Source organism: Erythrolamprus reginae, chromosome 4 (genome assembly GCF_031021105.1).
Source record: "Erythrolamprus reginae isolate rEryReg1 chromosome 4, rEryReg1.hap1, whole genome shotgun sequence".
NCBI classification, from domain to species: domain Eukaryota; kingdom Metazoa; phylum Chordata; class Lepidosauria; order Squamata; family Dipsadidae; genus Erythrolamprus; species Erythrolamprus reginae.
In genome coordinates, this window is record NC_091953.1 from 113,575,701 (window position 1) to 113,594,140 (window position 18,440).

Genomic DNA, 18,440 nt, shown 5'->3' on the forward strand with positions numbered 1-18,440 from the left:
AAAGTTTATTTATTGATTTTCAGAAAATAAACAAAAATATTTCTCTTTTTTTACAGATCATAATCTGTGTCTTTTGCATTTCAAATTTACCATTCATTATGCTATATGTTCTATTAAATTAGAATTAAATTACGTTACATTTCTTACTGTACAAGAGAAAAGGGTTATCACTCAGAAATGATGTTCTATTTTTAAATGGAAAAAAACAATTGGATGAACAAAATTATACAGTGGTGAAAAGATAATTACAGTAAATACTATGGAGGGAAGAGGGAAGGGAGATGCAGGTTAAGAAAGTTACATTAGGAATCAGATTGATGGTAGAGATTACTTTTAGTCCTATCGGAGACTGTAATCATTGAATGACATATTTTATTTCTTTGCTTAATAAAAGTACAGTATTTGCACTTTGTTTTGTAGCCCAAATTGTAGTTCAGAAAACTAACATTTTCCAAATGTTTGACTAAAAGACCTCTTACTCTCTGACTTGTCTATATCATCTAAACGTTTATGAGTTCCAATTTTACCTACCTTATGTGAATAAATTATATTAATCAAGCCAGCATGTGATAAAACCTTACATGGTGTATCTTTTCCATTCTCAGGTTGGATTAAATAAAGTTACTCTGCATGCTTGCTTGCAATGTTACCAGTAATGTTTAGATAATAATAATAATAATAATAATAATAATAATTTATTAGATTTGTATGCCGCCCCTCTCCAAAGCCTCCAAAGCCTAAGGCAGTCCAATCATTTGTTTAGTGATGGTTCAAAGTTACAACAGCACTGAAAAAAGTGACTCATGACCATTTTTCACACTTATAACCATTGTAGCATCTCCATTGTCACATGATCAAAATTTGGAAGTTTTATTTTATTTTATTTATTATTTATTTTAAATATACATCGATATTGTATGTGGACAATGTTGATTCTGGGTATCATTCATATTAATCCAAATTACAATACTAATATTAGTAATTTTAACACATTTATCAAACTTAGGTGATCCTATTATTTAAAATAATATTTTTAAAATGCCTAACATTTATAAACCTCTAAACTTTCTATTATTTTTGTTTATTTTATTAAAATATGCATTGTAATATTTCCCCTATCTAATTTTATCCCTGTCTCTATCAGCTTACAAGCTCCCTTAATGTTTAAAAGGCAATTCTTTCTCTTCATCATCTCTTCTCTTTAGTGTTTCAATTTTTGTCCTTTTTTTTACTTGCCTCCCACACTCAAATTTATCTCTATCTTTATCTCTATCTTTCTTGTTCTGTATAAGCATCCCTCCCATTACAACTTATGCTGGCAATTCTCCCAAATGTCTGCCCATGTCTCAATCTCCTTATCAAAGATACCTTCCTGTTTATCCAAATGTTGCTTCCTCTGTTTTATTTTCTTCAGTCTTTCTGCCTTTTAGAGAAACAACCTGGAATTAAGGAGAAACTTCGTAACAGAGAAGACAATGAACCAGTCGCAGGGGTAGGCAAAGTTGGCTCTTCTGTGACATGTGGACTTCAACTCCCAGAATTCCTGAGCTTAGCATGATTGGCTCAGGAATTCTGGGAGTTGAAGTCCACAAGTGATAGAAGAGCCAACTTTGCCTATCTCTGAACCAGTGGAATAGTTTGCTTCCAGAAATCATGGGCGCTCCATCACTGGACTTATCTGAAATAGTATAGGTTCTCCTGCTTGAGTAGCGGGCTGGACTTGAAGACCTCAAAGGTCCCTTCCAGCTCTATTCCTATTCTTATTATTGCTATTGCATTCCACTGTATCGGAGCGACCACTAAGGGGCGTGCATAAGCGCACCAGTGTGCCTACCGTCCCTGTCTTAATGTTTCCCTCTTATTAGTACCAATCATGTATATAAACAGTGTTACATCTTTGTATGCTACCAACACGTACTTGAATGAATGAATAAATAAATAAACAGCACAAGGGTAGGCAAAGTTGGCTCTTCTATGAGTTGTGGACTTCAACTCCCAGAATTCCTGAGCCCATCATGCTAGCTCAGGAATTCTGGGAGTTGAAGTCCACAAGTCTTAAAAGTCGCCACCCTGCACTAGTGAACAAACAGCATTTAAGATCTCGCGTTGTTTGAAATAAGGCGAAGCCGAGCGCGGCTAGTAGACACGAAAGTAGACGAGGCGAGGGAAGGAAAGGCGGAAGAGAATCCCAAAGGATTAATTAACCTGCTACCCCTTTAAGAAAGCCTTTCCCTTTTCTCATTGGTCTACGTTCTCCTACCGCGCTGTAATTTGAGAGGCTGTTTCTAAAGTCTCGCTAAAGCAAAGCCAGGCACGATCAAATCTCCCTCGCAGGCTGAGCGCGCTCGTGACGTAGCACACCCGCCGGGCTGTGCTTATTGTTTCTATTGGCTGGAAGGGCGGCGCATGCGTCCGGAGGGAAAAGAAGCCTGCGTTCTGGGTTTTTCTCTCCCCCTTCCTTCCTTCCTTCCTTGCTTCCTTTCTGGTGCGTTTCTTTCTAAGAGAGTCGTTGCGTCACTTCAGGCCGCGCGGCACCTTTTTGTCGTTCCGTGTCGCGTGCCTCCTTCAACCTTTCCTTTCCCTCCTTCTTGTTTTCAACATGGCGTCGTCGTCCGGAGACGAGCAGTTCCCGTTTCAAGGGCTTCTGCCCAAGAAGGAAACCGGAGCTACCGCCTTCCTTTCCCGGTACCCGGAATATGATGGACGGGGTGTTCTCATAGCTGTTTTAGACACGGGTGTGGATCCCGGCGCTCCGGGAATGCAGGTGAGATGCCAACGGAGGTCTCCCTAGCCTTAAATTGTATTATTAACCCCCCCCCCTTTGTCTCTCTACCTCCCGCTACAGGTAGTCCTCAACTTACGATCACAATTTTCTGTCGCTAAGCGAGGCATTGGTTCGGTGAGTTTTGCCCCTTTCGTTAAGCGAATCATTTGCAGAAGTTAAATCAGCGATGCGGTTGTTAAGTGAATCCGGTTTTTCCTGTGAACGTTGCTTTGAAGAAGGTCGTAAAATGGGATCGCGTGACACACACAGGATGTTGCAACTCTCATAAAAGTTGAGCTGGTTGTTAAGCATCCTAATGCAAGTCATGTATCCCCATGGATGCTGCAGCGGTTGTTAAGTGTGAACAATGGTCGTCTTTTTCCCCCAGTGCTGCTGTAACTGTATTTATTTTATTTTATCTTCCTCCCTCCCTCCCTCCCTCCCTCTCTTCCTTCCTTCCTGTCTGCACTACTATTACTAGTTATTTCCCATCATTTCTATCACCCTTTTCCTCCCACTTCTGACTGTATGACTGTAAGTTTTTGCTTGTATCCTTAAGATTTTTATTAATATTGATTGTTTCCTCATTGCTTATTTGACCCCTATGACAATCATTAAGTGTTGTACCTCATGATTCTTGACAAATATCTTTTCTGATATTCTTTAATATTCTGATATTCTGTCATGATTCTTGACAAGTATCTTTTCTTTTATGCACACTGAGAGCCTATGCACCAAAGACAAATTCCTTGTGTGTCCAATCACACTTGGCCAATGAAGAATTCTATTCCTTCCTTCCTTCCTTCCTTCCTTCCTTCCTTCCTTCCTTCCTTCCTTCCTTCCGCTGCCCAATTCCTGAAGGACTCTGGATAGCTTCCAATGAATAAGAACAATACATAAAAATAGTGTAACAGATAAAAACCCAGCCAAACATACATGCTCTCACTCACATTCCAAGTCAAATCTAGAATTCCATTCTTTCAGTGGTTCCAGGCCTTCTGGAAGAGCCAGGTCTTGACCTGGCTCTTAGTGACCAACTTCAAATGGTCGCTAAGTGAACTGTTGCAAGTCAAGGAATTCCTGTACTTTGTGCTTTGGGTTGAATAACAGTGTAGGAGAGATTTGTTGTTCACTGCATTTCCTCCCGCTATTGCCATTCCGCTATCAAACCACCAGGCGCCAGGCTTTGTAGTTCAGTACACGGAGGTTCAGTGCATGGAAAAAAAGCTAGATAATAGGCATGGAGAAGATACAAGGAAAGTTGAATGGCCTTCTTGGCATAAAATGTCTCAGTCGTCCCTGGGGAAAGAGGGTAAGGCCCTACTTTCTTTGGAGCAGCTCAAGGAGAAAGTTTTAATTCAAAAGGGAACTGAATCCTCGGAGAGGGGCAACATATAAATGCAATAAGTAAGTAACTAAATAAATAAGTAAAATAGTTTATTGAGATAGGAAAAACACAACCTAATTCATATCTTTTTCCACAGATTTTGGATGAGGCAACTTTAGAATGGTGGGATTGTTGTTGTTGTTATTTATGGCCTCTAAAAGGTTCTTTAAAATTTCCCCATCAGAAATTAAAGTAATAGAAGGCAAGATGGCAAATAAATAAATGTACAGTATATTCTCTCTGTGGTAGCTTTGAAGCAGGTACAGTAAAAATAATCTCAAAATAGCTTAAAGTCGGATGATTTACTGTATATCCATATATAGGTAGTCCTTGACTTACAACAGTAATAACAACAACAGAGTTGGAAGGGACCTTGGAGGTCTTCTAGTCCACTCCCCTGCTTAGGCAGGAAACCCTACACTAGTGGCACTGAAAAAAGGGACTTATAAACATTTTTCACAGGACCGTTGCAGCATCCCCATGGTCACTTGATTTATATTCAGAGGCTTGACAAGTGGTTCATATTTATGATGGTTGCAGTGTTCCAGGATCACGTGGTCCCCTTTTGCAAACCTTCCGACAAGCAAAGTCAGTGGGAAAAGCAGATTCACTCAACAACCATGTTACTAACTCAACCACTGCACTGATTCACTTAACCATTGTGGTAAGAAAAGTTATAAAATGTGGCAAAACTTAATGAATGTCTCACTTAGCAACATAAAACTTTGTGCTCCCCTGTGGTTGTATATTGAGGACTACCTGTATTCCCAAAGATGCTTTTTCAAAAGGCAACTGGATTTTCTTGGGGTTGGGGTTTTTTTTTTCCCCTTGAAACTCTTTCTCTTCTCATCCAAGAAGCTTAGGTTCTAACTGAATGATAGGGGAATGGAAGCATTTACTCGCATCACAAATGTGGTTCAGTCGGTGCAGGCCCGTGAGCACCGCCATCTTTTGGAGATCTTCTGATCTCTGGGGGGAGCTGGTTCCAGAGGATTGGGGCCACCACAGAGAAGGCTCTTCCCCTGGGTCCCGCCAGACGACATTGTTTAGTCGACGGGACCCGGAGAAGGCGAACTCTGTGGGATCTAACTGGTCGCTGGGATTCATGCAGCAGAAGGCGGTCCCGGAGATATTCTGGTCCGATGTCATGAAGGGCTTTATAGGTCATAAGCAACACTTTGAATTGTGACCGGAAACTGATCGGCAACCAATGCAGACTGCAGAGTGTTGGTGTAACATGGGCATACCTAGGGAAGTCCATGATTGCTCTTGCAGCTGCATTCTGCATGATCTGAAGTTTCCGAACACTTTTCAAAGGTAGCCCCATGTAGAGAGCGTTACATAAGTCGAGCCTCGAGGTGATGAGGGCATGAGTGAATGTGAGCAGTGAGTCCCGGTCCAAATAGGGCCGCAACTGGTGCACCAGGCAAACCTGGGCAATTATTAAATGTTTTATGTACTTGATGTAATTAATTCTTCATAGGTGGGAGGAAGAAAAAGGCCAAACTAGTTCTGCCATGCCAATGATTGTGCAATATTCTGTAACTATAATTGTGTTTACTGTGCTTTTCACATTTAACTGATTAATTGAAATTTAATTGTATGGGAATGCTTCAGTTCATAATTAGCAGAAAGTTAAAGGTTGTCTATGAGCATATTACCTTGCTCTTGTCAACGCAAATTAAAAATAAGACAGGTAGCAGTAGAGTTTTAAACTGAGATTTATGAAAGGCCTAGATGTGGTTAACAGGTTAAAAAAGTTATGACTATAGACTCTTTAAATTGCCCTTTAGTTGCTTATGTCCAAATTCAGGTACATCATATAATTCAAAATAAAATTAATGAAGAAACAGATGAGACGAAAGATGTTTAATTAACGAATGCAGCATGTTTCATGGATTACATGAAATGTATCTGGTAATATATGCTGAATCCTCCCCATTAATCTACATAGTTCCCTAACAGCTATAATTATAATTAAATATTAATGAAATTTTAATATAGTTAAAATTTTTGTGTTGTCAGGCTGTAACCTGTTTCCCTGTTAAGTACAGTAAGCCAGTTGATTGAGGTTAAAAGCCTTTCCATTTAAAAAATCATATTCTCTTCCATTTATTTTTTTATTGTTTAATGAGATGTTTGAGAGAGGTGAATATCTCATCTTCATGTGTTCATAATATTTTACAATTCATATATTCAATAATGGAATATGTGCATTTATATTTTACCTTAATTATTTAGAAAGTTTGTTAAAGATGAAGTTTTGATATTTGATCCAATATTTAGTTATGTATGAATCCAAATGGCACAAAAAACCCCAATTTTCTTGGTTCTTTGGAAAACCTTGTGAAATCTCTAACTTCTTGTCACGTGTATCCTAGAATATAATTTAAGAAACATTGAATATAAAGATATAATTAAACTTAGTGTAACTGTTTTGTTATATACATTTTGTAACATTTAATAATTCTGAATATGGGCCCTAAATTTCTGTTTTACAAATAAAACCCAAAATGAAATGTTTTCAAATATAATGTACTTGTGATGCTTTTGAAAAGTACAATTGTTATGCAAATGAATTCACAATGTAAATCTTGTTGAAAAAACCATCAAGTAAACGTTCTTGGAGAACAAGTTAGGGCAATTACAAAATCTGGGCACACCTTAGTTACCTGTAGTTGAATGACTACAGACTTTGTGTAGGTCACTCTCTCTCTCCTCTAGGAAGAAGACAGTGAGTGGCACATCACTTAAAAATATTACCAAGAAAACTAAATGAGGTTGTCCATGTATCAAACTTGAAGGCAGACAAAAAAAAACCTACCACCCTCAGTGTTGCCGTCCTAAAAATTAAAACCTTAAATATAATCCATTACTTAAGGCTGGGTTTGGTTGGAATGGAATGGAATAGAATAGAACAGAATAGACCAAGTGTGATTGGACACACAAGGAATTTGTCTTTGGTGCAGTAATAGTAAATAGGGAAACTATCTCTTTGAAGTGAGGAGAACCCTAACCCAAGGCCTTGCCATGAGTAATATCAAATTGGCCACCTTTAAGCCAGTCACATGACCTTTAAGCCACCCCCCCAGGTCACATAATCAAGACACTCCACCTGGTCACATGGCCTGCAAGCCACACCTACAAAATAAGCCATACCCACAGTGTCGTAGTAAAAAATTTTGTAGCCCTTCACTGCTCTTGTTACATTAGAGTCCAATAGTAATGAGCATGCAAATTACTGTAATAAAAAGTAAATAAATAATTGATTGTCTTAAGCTTGACATGAAAGCAATTATATTACAGTGAACCCTCGAGTTTCGCGAGGGTTCCGTTCCAAGACCCCTCGCGAAACTCGATTTGTCGCGATATAGCGGTGCGGAAGTAAAAACACCATCTGCGCATGTGCGGCCATTTTTTCATGGCCGCACATGCGCAGATGGTGAAGTTTGCGTGTGGGCGGTGGGGAAGACCAAGGGAAAGTTCCTTCAGCCGCCCAACAGCTGATCTGCTCGGTAGCGCGGCAGCAGCGAGTTGGGCGGCTGAAGGAACGTTCCCTGGGTCTTCCCCGCCGCCTCGGATCCTCGCTGATGCCCGCCCGCCGTTTGCCGCTCGTCCCGTTCGCCCACCGCTCGCCCCGTTCGCCCGCCGCTATCGAACTTGCTATCGAGCCTGCTAATGAAATCCAACCCGCAGCGGCCCTTTCCCTCTCCAGGCTGCGGGAGGGGTCCGGAGAACAATGCCTGGCGCCGCGCTCCCGGCTGGGCTTTTTCCCCCCATTTCCCCTCGGGTGGAATTTCAGACCCTCCGCCGGTTGGATTTCATTAGCAGGCTCGATAGCAAGTTCTTCCTCCCTTTAGAAAGCCCCGCAGCCTCCTCCGACCGGCGAGGCCGCCAGCGAGGACCCGCAAAGCCGCCGCCGCCGCAGCGAGGCCAAGCCGCCCGCTCCCACGGCAGGTTTACAAAGGCAGCGCGGCAACTTGGAGCACGGCACGCCCCGCAGCCCTCGCCTGGCCCGCCCCCCGCCTGGCCGGCGCTCCGGCTACCCTCCCCCCGGTCGCCGTTTGCTGCTCGCCCGTTCACCTGCCCGCCATCAGGACCCGCCGCGCACTAACTTGATGACGGCCAAGCCGTCCCAGATCGTGGGGAGAGGAGCTCTTCTCCAGCCAGGGGACGGCGAGGCCCTCCCAATGCCCCACGCTTGGAGCCGGAGTGAGGCCACTTCCGCCTCCGGATGAAGGCATCTCCTCAAACTCAAAGCCTGTATCCTGCCGCCCGGTTTACCCAGGACACGAGCGGCGAAGTGAGCCACAGCCACCTCCGTTCGGGCGAAGGAATCCCTGGGCAACGGGGAAACCCCACTGAAACCGGGCGATTTGGACTTTCCATTCCTCCAAGTCACTTCGCCGCTCGTGTCCTGGGTAAACCGGGCGGCAGGATACAGGCTTTGAGTTTGAGGAGATGCCTTCATCCGGAGGCGGAAGTGGCCTCACTCCGGCTCCAAGCGTGGGGCATTGGGAGGGCCTCGCCGTCCCCTGGCTGGAGAAGAGCTCCTCTCCCCACGATCTGGGACGGCTTGGCCGTCATCAAGTTAGTGCGCGGCGGTCCTGATGGCGGGCAGGTGAACGGGCGAGCAGCAAACGGCGACCGGGGGGAGGGTAGCCGGAGCGCCGGCCAGGCGGGGGCGGGCCAGGCGAGGGCTGCGGGGCGTGCCGTGCTCCAAGTTGCCGCGCTGCCTTTGTAAACCTGCCGTGGGAGCGGGCGGCTTGGCCTCGCTGCGGCGGCGGCGGCTTTGCGGGTCCTCGCTGGCGGCCTCGCCGGTCGGAGGAGGCTGCGGGGCTTTCTAAAGGGAGGAAGAACTTGCTATCGAGCCTGCTAATGAAATCCAACCGGCGGAGGGTCTGAAATTCCACCCGAGGGGAAATGGGGGAAAAAAGCCCAGCCGGGAGCGCGGCGCCAGGCATTGTTCTCCGGACCCCTCCCGCAGCCTGGAGAGGGAAAGGGCCGCTGCGGGTTGGATTTCATTAGCAGGCTCGATAGCAAGTTCGATAGCGGCGGGCGAACGGGGCGAGCGGTGGGCGAACGAGGGGAGTGGGGGGCGAACGAGGGGAGCGGCGGGCGAACGAGGGGAATGGGGGGCGAACGAGGGGAGCGGCGGGCGAACGAGGGGAGTGGGGGGCGAACGAGGGGAGCGGCGGGCGAACGAGGGGAGTGGGGGGCGAACGAGGCGAGCGGCGGGCGAACGAGGGGAGCGGGGGGCGAACGAGGGGAGCGGCGGGCGAACGAGGGGAGTGGGGGGCGAACGAGGCGAGCGGCGGGCGAACGAGGGGAGTGGGGGGCGAACGAGGGGAGCGGCGGGCGAACGAGGGGAATGGGGGGCGAACGAGGCGAGCGGCGGGCGAACGAGGGGAGTGGGGGGCGAACGAGGGGAGCGGCGGGCGAACGAGGGGAGTGGGGGGCGAACGAGGCGAGCGGCGGGCGAACGAGGGGAGTGGGGGGGCGAACGAGGCGAGCGGCGGGGCGAACGAGGGGAGTGGGGGGCGAACGAGGCGAGCGGCGGGCGAACGAGGGGAGTGGGGGGCGAACGAGGGGAGCGGCGGGCGAACGAGGGGAGTGGGGGGCGAACGAGGCGAGCGGCGGGCGAACGAGGGGAGTGGGGGGCGAACGAGGGGAGCGGCGGGCGAACGAGGGGAGTGGGGGGCGAACGAGGCGAGCGGCGGGCGAACGAGGGGAGTGGGGGGGCGAACGAGGGGAGCGGCGGGGCGAACGAGGGGAGTGGGGGGCGAACGAGGGGAGCGGCGGGCGAACGAGGGGAGTGGGGGGGCGAACGAGGGGAGCGGCGGGCGAATGAGGCGAGCGGCGGGCGAACGGGACGTGCGGCCGCCGAACGGGGCGAGCGGCAAACGGCGGGCGGGCATCAGCGAGGATCCGAGGCCGCGGGGAAGACCCAGGAAAGGTTCCTTCGTCCGCCTAGCAGCTGATCTGCTCGGCAGCGCAGCACCAGCGAGGAGCCGAAGATCTTCGGCTCCTCGCTGCTGCTGCGCTGCCGAGCAGATCAGCTGCTAGGCGCCCGCTCGAGAGCAAGAGGGGGAGAGATAGAGAAAGAGAGAGAAGGAAAGAAAGATGAGAGAGGGAGGAAGAGAGTGTGAGAGAGGAAGAAGCAACATAGAGAAAGAGGGGGAAGACCCAGGGAAGCCTCTGCCCGGCGAAACTCCACCATCTACGCATAGGGCACGCATGCGTAGATGGTGGAGTTTACTTCCGGGTTGAAAACTCGCGATATAGCGTTTAGCGAACATCGAGATCGCAAAACTCGAGGGTTCACTGTATTTACTTTTGAATTTAAGACAGCTGCTACGGTATTTTGCTTTGATGTTAAAACCTGCTTTTCAAATGAATTTTGCATTATTATTTTATCCTGGCCAATAAAGATCTGTCTCTATTTTGTCCTATCCTTCTAGTTAATTTTCCATATTGGCTTCTTTATGACAGTATCCAAATTATCTGCTTCCTCTTACTTAATTTGAATTTCTATTCCTCCCATTCTTTATAGGATGCCTAAAGCTCTACTGTACCAACTGTTATCTTTGATTATTACGTTTATGTTTCAAACTCTCTAAAATACATGTGTTATGGCTGTTCCAAGAACAATTTGTTTTAAATGGCTAACATTGCCATGACTGGAGAGAGTTGTCTTAATAGTTGTACCAAAATTTTGGGATTCTCTGTTGTGAGATACTCATAATCCACAATAGTTTGTGAATTAAAAAGGCCTTTTTCAGAAAGGAATAAATTAAATGCAGGCCGTCCTAAGATTATAATGGCCATTGAGGCTAAAATTGCTAAGTGGCATTATTGTAAAATGCAATGTTGCACGACAGAATTACTTAGCAACAGTAATTCAGACCATCCTGATTGCCGTCATTAAACAAGGACTATGTGGTTCATTAAGCAAGAACCTCTTGTGGCTGCAGATAGTATGATCTGAATGTCCCTGTTTGTCCTAAGCCTCTTTTTTTAATTCCTCATACCCTGATGAATTGGCATGGGCCAATTAAATATAATTCTCACTTCTGTTGAATATATGCTTATCTTGCTGTTTTAACATATGCTGTTAATTTGAACTTTATGGATTATGTTTGTGTTTTGAATTAACTTGGCTTTAGAAAAGGCTGAATTACATTTATTCAAATCAATTTAGGTGTTGTCTGCTGTAACAGATTCCAATCCATGTAGCAGTTTTATTTATGTTATAAAATAGGATATTCATGGTATCATATGTGCTTTTATTTATTGTCTTTAGATCACAACTGACGGAAAACCCAAGATAGTTGACATAATTGATACAACTGGCAGTGGGGATATAAATACTTCAACTATTACAGAAGCAAAAAATGGAGAAATTACTGGTCTTTCAGGACGAATTTTAAAGGTAACAATATTTGGCATTAAATTGTGACGTCCTCTTTTGAAACAAAACTTAAGATATTGTCCAACTGCATATATTTATTAAGATGACTAGTTATGAGAAATTATCTTGAGCCGATTTAAAAACATAGTTGCATTCATATTTATCTCAACTTAAGTCATGTATAAAAATAAATAAATATGTATCTTTTAAATATATTTTTAATGATAACATATTTACAATCATCTGATGTTTTATAGCCTTAATGTTTATTTGAAATAGGCTGGATCCGGTGACAAAAAAAAATGTTTTGGAACCTACATAGGTGCACTCATAGCACCTCTCTGCAAGACCTTAAAGAAAATATACATCTTTTATTGAAAATTCACAAAATTTAGTTTAAAGAACTGCAGAAAGTTGTACCCCCCAGCTTTTCAAAGGGCCTATTTACTTTTCAAAGAAAAGCATTTCACAGTACTTATTTGCAGTTTGATTGAAAGTTTTTCTCAACGAAGGCTGTTATCTGCAGCCTTAGTCATATATGGTGAATAAAGACAGTGCTCTATTTACATACTTTGTGGTTACAAACTTTAGCCAATAGTCGCCAACCTGTCTCCAACTCCCAACCTAAAGGATTCCCTAAAAATGGGAAAGGATTTTTTTATAGTGCCTCCCATCAAGAACAATAGTTATGTGGGGTAGATAGAACACCTGGCTGGGTGGAGGCAGGTGAGGCCTCAATCAAAGAGGGTCCAAGCACCCCAAATGGGGAGAAAATCAAGGTGAGGAGCAGTGTTTGTAAACAGGCTACATTCCAAGAGAAACATTTTGTTACTTAAGTCCAACCAAGTACTGTTGTGGTTAGCTCTGGCCCAGCTCCTGCCCCAAGGAATGTGCAGGTGGATGTAGGGGAAACATCTACATGCTGCAGGCCTGTTTTGCTCCCAATGGAATCTGCCAACGAAGCCTCCTGACCAAGGAAGCATGAGTGACAGGGAAGAGGGAAGTTTGGCAGACAGCCCAGGAAGAGATCAATCATCTGTATCATCCTTGGATTCTGAACAAGAATTAATGACACATCCACGCATGCGCAGAGTGATGCATAGGAGACAACAACTGAGGGAATATTACAAGAGAAAATGGGGCCACCTGTGGTTGGGTGGGGCTCCAGTAATTAGGGCTGCTGCTATAAATAGCAGCGTGTGGGTTTGGCCGTTGTTAAAGAGTATCTGAACGCAGTTCTTCAGGAATCGTGTGTTGCTGTTTTCTGGACTTTGTTGATTTTTCACGCCTTTGAAACCAAAGCAGAGCAACTTGTGTGTTTGTGTGTGTCTCCATTGGAAGAAGAAGGGGTGTGAAGTTTCTTCACAGCTGCTAGCTAAATACTTAATGACTGTTTAAGGGAAATTGTACAGATTACCCGGTTTTGGGACGAGTGCTCTTTGCAATACAAAAAGAGTGCTTAGTTTATTTTGAATTTTGTGATAAAGAACATTGTTTTGAATTTTCAAACGTGTGTGTGTCTGCAATTTGTACCCTTGAATTTTCGGGAGGCTCCTACCAGAGAGCCCGGCAGAACAAGTACCAAAAAATAACCCTCTCCAAAAATGCAGTTACTTTTTTTTCCTTTTCCACCCCATTCGACCATAGATTTGATATTGTAGAGCTTTTACATAATGGTGCAGTTGTTTACAAACAGAACATACCAAAAGAGGGAAAAAACTCAAATATTTCTTTATGTACAAACTGAAAACTTAGTGCCATGTATTTCTGCAATTTATGCATGCCTTCTAAGGGTGAACAAACAAATGTTGAACTTGTGAGTATATACGCACTGAAATCAATTGTATCCGAAGTTAATATTTCTATTATAAATTATTCAATGATTGCCTGAAGTGTACGAACCAAATGTAATTTATGTTTCTCTTTACTTTTTTTAGATTCCAGATAACTGGATAAATCCTTCAGGAAAATATCACGTTGGCTTAAAAAATGGTTATGAATTATATCCTAAAATTCTTAAAGAGAGAATACAGGTATTATTTTGTACTGTCTATCCTAACTTTGATTACATTTGAAATAATTTTGAACCACAAGAAATAAATAAATAAAATACATTTAGGTAGTGTGGGAATTTCTGCAAACATTCCATGCCAAAATTCTGCTTGCATTTCAGAACAGACCTTTTTCAGCAAAATCCCAGAGTCAACAAGGAGACCTCTTGGTGGGCAGAAATTGTTGCTATCTTCCCTTTCTGGGGAAGATACCAAGGAAAATGGCAAATGATAATCACGTGATCATGGGACACTTGGCAACCAGTTGTAAGCGCTTCAAGTGCTCAGATCGCAGTCACGACCATGAGGGCACTGCAACAGCCATAACTTTGGGCACAGATGTTCAGAATTTCGAATGGTTTCTGAATGCATTAGGATTCTTTATTGGCCAAGTGTGATTAGGCACACAAGGAATGTGTCTCCAGTGCATAAGCTCTCAGTATGCATACAACAATAAATCATTATCGTGATCTTTGTAAAAATACATTCACATAAAACATTAGATACAACACTTACTGATAGTAAGTGATACTAAATAAGCAATCAACATAAATCATACTAGGATACTATTTAACAATTTAAATTGTAAGGTACAAACAAAGTTACAGTCATAATAAGATAAGGTGATAGGGAATAAGGAAGATGAGAATAATGATGGTACTACTGCCTTTCTAGATAGTTTGACAAAATTGTGGGAATTAATTGTTCAGCAGAGTGATGGCATAGGGGGAAAACCGCCTTGTGGTCTAGTTGTTCTGATATGCAGTGTGCTCTATAGCAGTGTTTCCCTACCGTGGCCACTTGAAGATATTTGGACTTCAACTCCCAGAATTCCCCAGCCAGCAAATGCTGGCTGGGGAATTCTGGGAATTGAAGTCCAGATATCCTCAAGTGGCCAAGGTTAGGAAACACTGCTCTATAGTATCATATAGAACATTCCTTAAGCAAGGAGTGCTTATACTAATATATGTTGCTTGATGTGTTTGAGTTTACTTTTGTTCCCTTTGAATTAAGAGAAAACACTGACACTTCTTTTTTTAGTACCACACATTCAGCAGTATTTTAAACATTCCTGTTTAAAATAGTTTATTTTAACCTGTCTGTATTGATTTATTTCTACCTGTCTGTATTGAGTTTATTTCTACCTGTCTGTATTGATAGTGTTATAATATTGAAAATATTGCATGTAAAAAGCAAGATTGAGACAATTGGTTCATTTCAAAGTTTACATCTGAGATAGGATATTGAATTTATTGTAGTAAGAAACAGTACAAAGTTTTGATATTTTAATATATATATATATATATATTACTATTTATTTATTTCAGAAAGAACGCAAGGAAAAACTTTGGGATCCTGTCCATAGATTAGCACTAGCTGAAGCTTGTAGGAAACAAGAAGAATTTGAAGCTGCTCAACACCCTTCATCACAGGTTTGTATATTAGTATCTATTTTAGAAGAAAAAGCTTGAAGCTGTTTAAATGGTTGTAATAGTCAATAAAGTACTACTAAGACACACCTATGGAAGATTACTTTTGCGTTACATAATTACAAATGGCAATTTGTCTAAAAACAAATCTGAAGACCGGGTTCATGTTATGAGTGCTAACTCATGTTTTTACTAACATGTTTTTATTGTTTTAGTTTACTAAATTACTAACATGTTTTTATTGTTTCCTTTAAATTACTAACAATATTTTTATTGTTATAGAAACTGTTTTTATCTGTTGAAAGCCGGCCAGAGTCCTTCGGGAGTTGGATGGCATATAAATATGTTTAATAAATAAATAAACAGTTTAAAATTATTTATTAAAATGATCTGATAACATTTAAGTTTGAAGATATATTCTGTTTGTTTGTATGTATGTATGTTAGATTTCTATGCCGCCCTTCTGAGACTCAGGGCGGTTTACAACAATACAAGTACAATATGTGAGAAATCTAACATTTAAACTACAGTGGTACCTCATGATACGAACCCCTCGTCATACGAACTTTTCAAGATACGAACCCAGGGTTCGGAATTTTTTTGCCTCTTCTTACGAACTTTTTTCACCTTACGAACCTGCCACTGGCCGCTGGGATGCCCCACCTCCAGACTTGAGTTCCTCCCGTTTTTTCCCACCCTGTCCTGCCCCATTCTCCCCTCTGGATCTCCATGGGTTTCCTCCGTTTTTCTCCACTCTGTCCTGCCCCATTCTCCCTTCTGGATCTCCATGGGTTTCCTCCGTTTTTCTCCACTCTGTCCTGCCCCATTCTCCCCTCTGGATCTCCATGGGTTTCCTCTGTTTTTCTCCAGTCTGTCCTGCCCCATTCTCCCCTCTGGATCTCCATGGGTTTCCTCCGTTTTTCTCCACTCTTTCCTGCCCCATTCTCCCCTCTGGATCTCCATGGGTTTCCTCCGTTTTTCTACACTCTTTCCTCCCCCTTCTCCCCTCTGGATCTCCATGGGTTCCCTCCGTTTTTCTCCAGTCTGTCCTGCCCCATTCTCCACTCTGGATCTCCATGGGTTTCCTCCATTTTTCTCCACTCTTTCCTGCCCCATTCTCCCCTCTGGATCTCCATGGGTTTCCTCCGTTTTTCTCCAGTCTGTCCTGCCCCATTCTCCCCTCTGGATCTCCATGGGTTTCCTCCGTTTTTCTCCACTCTTTCCTGCCCCATTCTCCCCTCTGGATCTCCATGGGTTTCCTCTGTTTTTCTCCACTCTTTCCTGCCCCATTCTCCCCTCTGGATCTACATGGGTTTCCTCCGTTTTTCTCCAGTCTGTCCTGCCCCATTCTCCCCTCTGGATCTCCATGGGTTTCCTCCGTTTTTCTCCACTCTTTCCTGCCCCATTCTCCCCTCTGGATCTCCATGGGTTTCCTCCGTTTTTCTCCACTCTTTCCTGCCCCATTCTCCCCTCTGGATCTCCATGGGTTTCCTCCGTTTTTCTCCACTCTTTCCTGCCCCATTCTCCCCTCTGGATCTCCATGGGTTTCCTCCGTTTTTCTCCACTCTTTCCTGCCCCATTCTCCCCTCTGGATCTCCATGGGTTCCTCCCCTTTTTCCCCACCGTGTCTTGCACCATTCTCCCCTCTGGATCTCCATGGGTTCCTCCCCTTTTTCCCCACCGTGTCTTGCACCATTCTCCCCTCTGGATCTCCATGGGTTTCCCTCCCCCCACTCCGTTCGCCTCAGCTTCGTCTGCCGGCAGCTTTTTTTTTTAAAGCCTTAATGTTTTGGATTTTCCTAATCGGCTTGCACGCATTATTGGCTTTTCCATTGATTCCTATGGGAAACATTGTTTCATCTTACGAACTTTTCACCTTACGAACCTCGTCCTGGAACCAATTAAGTTCGTAAGATGAGGCATTACTGTACTCAAAAAAACATTAAATCTAAAAGTATGTAAAAAACTAACAAGTGTCGTATTCTAAAACCCCAATTCATTTAAAAAGCAATCATTCACATTTCATACTAGCATATATTATCAATTCAATCATAGGCCAGGTTAGATGTTAAAATTCAATGACCCCAGGCCTGTCAACAGAGGTGCATTTTAAGGCTTTACGAAAGGCTGGGAGGGTGAGGGCAGTAGGAGTTGTTTCCAGAGGGCCGGGGCTGCCACAGAGTAGGCTCTTCCTCTAGGCCCTGCCAGGCGGCATTGCCTGGTTGATGGGACCTGGAGAAGGCCAACTCTGTGGGACCTGACCAGCCGCTGGGATTTGTGAGCCAGAGGACGGTCTTTCTCATACCATTCAATACTTGGAATTGCCTTGCATTATGAGCAAATTGAGTACCCAGATGACTTTGTGTTTCAGTTTTAATTGCCTCAGATTGTAGGCACATAAAATATTTAAGTTTAATTGGTTTTCTCTCGAGCCATTATAATTAAAGAACTTATTCTGTAAAAGCCCAGTCTGTAATTAGGCTCTAATTCAAAGTGCTTTCAATACCTGTAGGATAATACTTTTTTAAAAGTTATTCAAATTGTATATCTATTCCTACAATTGAAAAAAGCTTTCAGGATTATTTACAGATTAATAATATTTTTTAAAAAAGACAGTCCCTCCCCCCAGGGTTGTAATTTATAGTGATATCACCCAAAATAAACTATATAGGTGAGAAGAAGGGACAAAATTATATATCACTGCTTAATTGGTCTCCTTCCCTCTGTTCTTTAGAAAGTCTATGAAAAATTAGTTTCACCAAGCCTTGGGAGATTATTTTTCTAGATGACTAGGATTATTAAGATTATTTTTTGAGTGACAAATCAGTTTTGTTTTAGTCTGTAAAATTAATACCCATTTTTATATTATTGTTTGACAAGTAGCATTTAAATTTAATCTTCATTATGTGTTTTTAATCCAAGCAATGGATTTAGGAACTTTTATACAGTACCACTCAGATTTGATTGATTAGAGCAGCCCATAAGCCCTGTAATGAAGAAAGAAAGAAAAAATAGGAATGTAACTATTGTAATGCAGCTGAAAGAACAGTAGTCCTCAATATACAACTACAATTGACCCCAAAATTTCTGTTGTCAAGTGAAATATTTAAATGATTTTATTGCAGCATTTTATTATCTTTCTTGACACAGTTATTTCAGACAGTCTCAAAATGGGTGAACAGTGCAGTCAGGCGGTAGGGAAAGTAAGTAGGATGCTTGGCTGCATAGCTAGAGGTATAACAAGCAGGAAGAGGGAGATTTTGATCCCGCTATATAGAGTGCTGGTGAGACCACATTTGGAATACTGTGTTCAGTTCTGGAGACCTCACCTATAAAAAGATATTGACAAAATTGAACGGGTCCAAAGACGGGCTACAAGAATGGTGGAAGGTCTTAA

At 43.3% G+C, this 18,440-nt stretch overlaps 1 protein-coding gene across 4 annotated transcripts in view; it reads left to right on the forward strand.

Moving 5' to 3' along the window:
- The first annotated feature begins 2,393 nt into the window (after positions 1-2,393).
- Positions 2,394-18,440, forward strand: part of TPP2 (tripeptidyl peptidase 2) — a 67,207-nt gene continuing 51,160 nt past the window's right edge. For 3 of the 4 annotated variants that reach the window (XR_011559061.1, XR_011559062.1, XM_070751243.1), the window contains exons 1-4: positions 2,404-2,764; positions 11,455-11,583; positions 13,500-13,595; positions 14,942-15,046. Coding sequence is in view for 2 of the 4 variants with exons in the window: in XM_070751243.1 (XP_070607344.1) it covers positions 2,600-2,764; positions 11,455-11,583; positions 13,500-13,595; positions 14,942-15,046 (495 nt within the window). In the remaining 2 variants the exon portion in view is untranslated. Of the gene's footprint in view, positions 2,765-11,454; positions 11,584-13,499; positions 13,596-14,941; positions 15,047-18,440 lie in introns of all 4 variants that reach the window. The other variant, XM_070751244.1, reaches the window with a different exon arrangement.